The sequence below is a fragment of the Cebus imitator genome, unplaced genomic scaffold (genome assembly GCF_001604975.1).
Source record: "Cebus imitator isolate Cc_AM_T3 unplaced genomic scaffold, Cebus_imitator-1.0 Scaffold868, whole genome shotgun sequence".
Classification (NCBI taxonomy): domain Eukaryota; kingdom Metazoa; phylum Chordata; class Mammalia; order Primates; family Cebidae; genus Cebus; species Cebus imitator.
The window spans coordinates 194,775-200,774 of NW_016108183.1; the positions used below are offsets into that span (position 1 = coordinate 194,775).

General features: G+C 43.0%; 1 protein-coding gene across 4 annotated transcripts in view; it reads left to right on the top strand.

Annotated features, from left to right (window-relative positions):
- CHRDL1 (chordin like 1) overlaps positions 1 to 6,000 on the top strand; it is a 124,027-nt gene that overhangs the window by 112,876 nt on the left and 5,151 nt on the right. For all 4 annotated transcript variants that reach the window (XM_017520712.2, XM_017520714.2, XM_017520713.2 and 1 more), the window contains exons 10-11: positions 2,717 to 2,884; positions 5,545 to 5,634. In XM_017520712.2, the coding sequence (XP_017376201.1) occupies positions 2,717 to 2,884; positions 5,545 to 5,634 (258 nt within the window). The remainder of the gene's footprint in view (positions 1 to 2,716; positions 2,885 to 5,544; positions 5,635 to 6,000) is intronic.

A 6,000-nucleotide genomic window follows, 5' to 3' on the forward strand; every position in this document is an offset into this window, starting at 1 on the left:
AAGGGAGTGAAGAGAGAAGTAGATGGAAGGAAGAAAGAACAGTAAATTCAGTTATGTTGAAAAGGGAAAAGAGATAAATAAAATTCACTGATAATCCAGCCAAATGTTTCATTGTAACAAATGTTTGCAGGCTCCTACAATAACAAACTAGGACCAAAATTAAGGATGGGAGTTTCATCTCTCTCTTCCCTTTGACCTCACCGTGCATATTGGTGGCCACCCACAGGGTTAGGTAAGATGTCCACTTCCTGAGGTTCCCCAACTCACTTCTCACACTGTCATGCCAAACCCCTATTAACCTCAGTAGGGAAGGAACCAGGTTTAAGAGGCTGAAGACAAGACCCAGAGCCAGCAAACAAAACATGGAGTTTTATTCGGGGCTTACATACAGGGGAGAGAGTCCAATGGAGGTGGACTGGACAAGAGGACCACCTTACATATAGAAACAGTCCAGTGGCAGCAGGTTGGGCAGGAAAACTGCAACTGTTTGCAGACAGCATGCAGTTTATATAGCATTTTCACTGAACACTCTCCCTTTAACGACCTCTCCCTGACAACCTTCATCTAACCGAAAACTTAAGGTCTCAATCCCCTGTGCAGCCCCAGGGATGGGCCTGGGATTCAGATGGTCCTCATAGACAAGGAAAGAATCTCCCAATTGGCCACGCCCAGATTCCCAAGGTCTGAACACACATTCAGATGTGTCTGCCATACAGGGTCATTCTAAGTATATGCTTAAGTTATTGCTGTCATGAGCATTTACCATACACACAACCACAATACCACTCCAATACCTGGAATTTCCATAATTAAATACTCCTTTTAGGTTATGGCATTAAAAATTCATATTAAGACTTAAAAGTTTTCTTAGCTGGGATAATACATCTCCTTCATTACCACTTCTGCAAGGAATTCTGGAAGGCTCAGGATGGGAACATTCTCATGGGATATGGAAATGGCCAGAAATGACTTAAAGCACATTGTCTTCCCCAAAAGAAAATGAGAGTAGGTGAACATGTAGTGGTCAGAAAGCACCTTGAATCGTAGAACTGGTGGATGTTGCTGAATAGGTAGTTCTAAAGACAAACCTTGCTTTTCTTAGTATTTTCAAGTAGCAGCCAGGGTTAAGTCAATAATGAGTTTTGTTGTTTGTAGATCCCTTCCGTCAAGTAAATTAAGCTCTTGGAGGGAAGGAGGTAGTGGTGCAAGATGACTCTTCAGGCTAGTAGGAGAACTTTTAGCATATTACAGGTTCTGCCAGTGCTATCATGGATTTCATGTCAGTTATAGCTGTAGCCAATATTAGCTGGTGAGCAAACTTTGAGAAATCAGCTGTCATTCTAAAGATGATAATTGAATACATAGAAATCTCTGTACACTCAGTGGCCTCCTCCCTCTCTCCAACCCATTTAAAAAGTGCCAGCACACAGCCCTTATTACCCACCATACCACCAAAAAGACTGTCCCACCAAGTAAATAAATAGCTAAAAAGAAGGACAAAAGGAGGAAAACAAAAAGCCTGATTCTATGATAATGCACAAATTGAGTAATCCAATCTGGAATCATCAAGATAAGGCTGTGGTTTTGTCTTTACAATGCCAAATGGTGGTAGGGGTGGGAAAGCTAATCAGGTTAGCAAGAGACATACAATAGCAATTTGATTACAACTTCTCATCTAAATGTGTCTGATTGGCTAACAGTGAGTCTCCCTAATTAGAGTCACAGATCCAAAGCACTCAACACTCAGTGGTTTCATCCTCAACAATTCAGATATTCTTGCAGGTGGCTTCTGTTGTTCTGATTTGAGTGTAAGCTTTAAGCAGGAAGCTCAAGAGAGTAGTAATTACAAGGCGAGCAAGGAAACTTAACTTACTGATAACCAACCATAAGAAACTTTTTAAAACAGGGGGCTGAGGAAAGAGGAGGGTGGAGTGAAATGGAGAATATTAGGGGGTTGGTACCTTTATGCCTGCGAGCTGAAATTCAACAGTTTAGTTTACACATTAAATGATCCATAGTTCAGGGATTTGACCAATTTTTTGTGTCTTCCAACCATTCATTTGGCATAGCATACATATGACTAATCTGACATCTAGATTTTGGCACTGGTGCTGATCCGGTATTATTGTTTCCCTTACAAACAAATCAAAGAGCATTCAGAAATGTCAAGCCAATTTGGATAGATCCTTTGGGCAAGTATATGCACATAAATGAGTGTCATGAATATTTTCTAAGTATACCAAAGTTATGTCAAGGATGTCAACCAAGGCCCTTTGTCAGCCCATTCCTTGGGCCTCTCTTGGCAACACTGAGCTGGACAGAGCATGATCCTGACCCTGTACAGAAAGTCCTATGTTCCCTTAAGTGCCTAAGAGATTTGTACCTGGCTACATTTTTCCTCATGAAAGTCTACTTCTCAGCGACAGTAGTAGGGGGCCAGTATTCTGAAGAACTATGGATTCTGTCAACACATGAACTTCAATCAAAAGTTACGTGCTCCTTTATGATTTGTGGCTTAATCTGTGGCTTGTTGCAGGGGCAGCCTAAACTGAGCTAATGAAGTATGGGTGGAATTTCTGTCTCTCAAAGAATGTCCTTGTTAATTGTCCAGTTTTGATAAGTGTGAGATGTTATGAACAATGAGATACATAAATGCAGAAGTTCACTTCTAACTTTAGAAAACCATGACAAAATTCTACTTGCTTCCTAATTCCAGAAGAACTTCCAGGCCAAAGCTTTGACAACAAAGGCTACTTCTGTGGGGAAGAAACGATGCCTGTGTATGAGTCTGTATTTATGGAGGATGGGGAGACAACCAGAAAAATAGCACTGGAGACTGAGAGACCACCTCAGGTAGAGGTCCACGTTTGGACTATTCGAAAGGGTGAGCAAGACTACATTCATTCTCATCTTTGTAAGGAGGCACAGAAAAGGAAGAGAAGACTTACCTTAATTTTGCTTCAACCTGTTCTCTTGTTTGGATTAGAAGTTTTTTTGATTGCTTAGAAACTGACATGTCTAACACCATCGTCATTATGGTCTTTCAAATTTAACGATGGCTTGTGCTAAAGGTCAAGTATTGACCCTTGAGTTTCCAAAGTTGTCTTTTTTTTTTTGAGACGGAGTTTCGCTCTTGTTACCCAGGCTGGAGTGCAATGGCGCGATCTCGGTTCACCTCAACCTCCGTCTCCTGGGTTCAGGCAATTCTCCTGCCTCAGCCTCCTGAGTAGCTGGGATTACAGGCACACGCCACCATGCCCAGCTAATTTTTTGTATTTTTAGTAGAGACGGGGTTTCACCATGTTGACCAGGATGGTCTTGATCTCTTGATCTCGTGATCCACCCGCCTCGGCCTCCCAAAGTGCTGGGATTACAGGCTTGAGCCACCGTGCCCGGCCAGTTGTCTTTTTAACACTACCAAAAGCTGGAGAAGTGGTTCTCAACCCTGGCTGCACATCAGAATCATCAGAGTTTTGATTTCCTTTAAACACCGAACATCTGGGCCCTAACCCCAGAGATGCTGATTTGTTGTTCTGGAGTGGGGCATGGGCATCAGTGTTTGTTCATGCTTCTCAAGTGATTATAATGTGTAGCCAGGATTGCAAACTACCAAACTGTAGTCTATCATTCTTTCTAGTATAAAGCTCAACAACCATGAAAACCCATTCATTCAGGGCAAAGCTAGGCCCCTAATATGGTGATGTGTATTCTGGGGTAAAACAAATGTAGGCTGGGTGCGGTGGCTCATGCCTGTAATCCCAGCACTTTGGGAGGCCAAGGCGGGCAGATCACCTGAGGTCGGGAGTTTGAGACCAGCCTGACCCACATGGAGAAACCCCGTCTCTACTAAAAATACAAAAAATTAGTCAGGTGTGGTGGCGCATGCCTATAATCCCAGCTGCTCAGGAGGCTGAGGCAGGAGAATCACTTGAACACAGGAGGCAGAGGTTGCGATGAGCTGAGATGGCACCATTGCACTCCAGCCTGGGCAACAAGAGTGAAACTCCATCTCAAAAAAAACAAATTTAAAACATCATGCCTCCCCTCAAGAAGATTATAGTCTGTCTGGAGAAACCCCAGTCACAATGTGCAATTCTTTTTCCAGTTATTCACAGTGACTACCACGGCAAGCTACATTGTGTTCATTGTGATCATACAGCTCTTCTAACTATTTTGTAAGCTCAAGACTAGTACTGATTTAGTGTGGTCAAGTTTCCTTGCAATTTAAGAGGAGAAGTGAGATTTTGGCTGGAAAATAATACACATCTTTTTGCTAGTGGCTCTCACATAAGGCTCAAGAGTACTCAAACTTCTGTATGCCACAGCATTACACAGGAAGCTGGTTTTAAATGCAGCTACCTGGCCCCATTCCAGAGATAAGAATTCAGTAGACCTTGGGTAGGGTCCAAACATTTGCATGTTTAACCAATAGCCAGGTGATTCTAATGCAGGTGGCACTTGGACAATGCTTTGAAAAAGACTGTTCAGTATATATGAGGCTTTTATCTTCCCCTTTAGACAACAGCCCTTGTCAAAAGAATGCATTTCTCCCTACCCCTTAAAAAAGATGATTGAACATGTATATGTTTCTCACTCATGCTAATTTTTGCTTTATGCCTAGGTGTTTTGATTTGCCATCTTTAACTCCCTAGCTCATGCATAACAGGCCACCTATGACTAGGCACTGGCTTGTTGCATTTCCCCAGCAGTAGACCCACTATTCGTCATCCCACATCTTTTGCCTCTCAGAGGTATGCCGATGAATTTCAGCTTGCTAATGTAGCATCTAAATATCCTCTTGTTCACAGGGCTGGGTTATCAAGGTCTGTGCTTGGTGGACACAGAAAAAGAGTCTCCATCTGCTTTTCCCATTTAAGTGGGCTGGTAGCATGTTGCTCCTTAACTACAAGGCGGTTGTCAGCTGTCTACCTGTTATTGTGATAAAAGCTATTCAGGCAAGGTTGAGATAGTTGGGGACACTCCAGTTTAACTCCCCATTTATGAATAAGGAAGGCTAAAGGATCTGTGAATATTTTTTCCCAAAGGAAAATATGCTTTTCCCTGAGTTCAAGAACGAGGGTGGCTTCTCCGTTTATAAAACCAACCTGCCTGCAGTCCTATTGCTGGATGTCAGTGCTGGATGTCCAGGAGGACAGCCCAGCAGTTTGACAGGGACACAGTCTACCCAGGTTGGAGGCAAAGGCAGAATTCTTAATACTACCTTTGGCTGCAGAAACTGCAATAAGCACCTATGCTTGATTCCATGTGGCTTTCCCTAGGAGAGGGTCTCATGGTCAGCAGCACTGTCTTCCTTATTTCCATCCACTGGAGAAGCCGAGGGGAAGCCAGTAAGCCAAGGCAACAAATGGAGTCAATTATAACCCTTGAGCCATCCAAATTCCTGGTTAAGCACATTACACAGCCCAGCTTGATACTCCTAAGCCCTAGTAATGAAATAATATGCTGAGCCTGAGCAGAAAACAAGGAGTTGATGGTTCCAGATAAAGTGCCTGACCACCTTCCCCACTTTTTGCTTGACCCTAGGCATTCTCCAGCACTTCCATATTGAGAAGATCTCCAAGAGGATGTTTGAGGAGCTTCATCACTTCAAGCTGGTGACCAGAACAACCCTGAGTAAGTAGTACTTCTCTTGAATGCTCCTAGAAAACACATCCAGTTTTCAATTTAGCATAGCCACAGCTAAAGTCCCTCTGCAATCTCAGTGAATATTAGCACTGCTTAGTGTCAACACTAAAGGATGTTCCATCTCTCTTCTGGGTGACTTAGAAGTGAATGGGGTAATCTGCACATAATCTGGAAAGCTTGGACATGGTGAATGCAAACCCAAATCTGAGCATAGGATACCTCATGTCAAGGCTTCCTGAATGTCTTTAATGAAACTGCTAAGCACAGAGTCTCAAGAGGGTTGGAGAAAGCTTATAAGATTCCAGGTCTGGTATATTTGTGGAGACTTCATATCTGGAAGGATGTGTCTTCTGG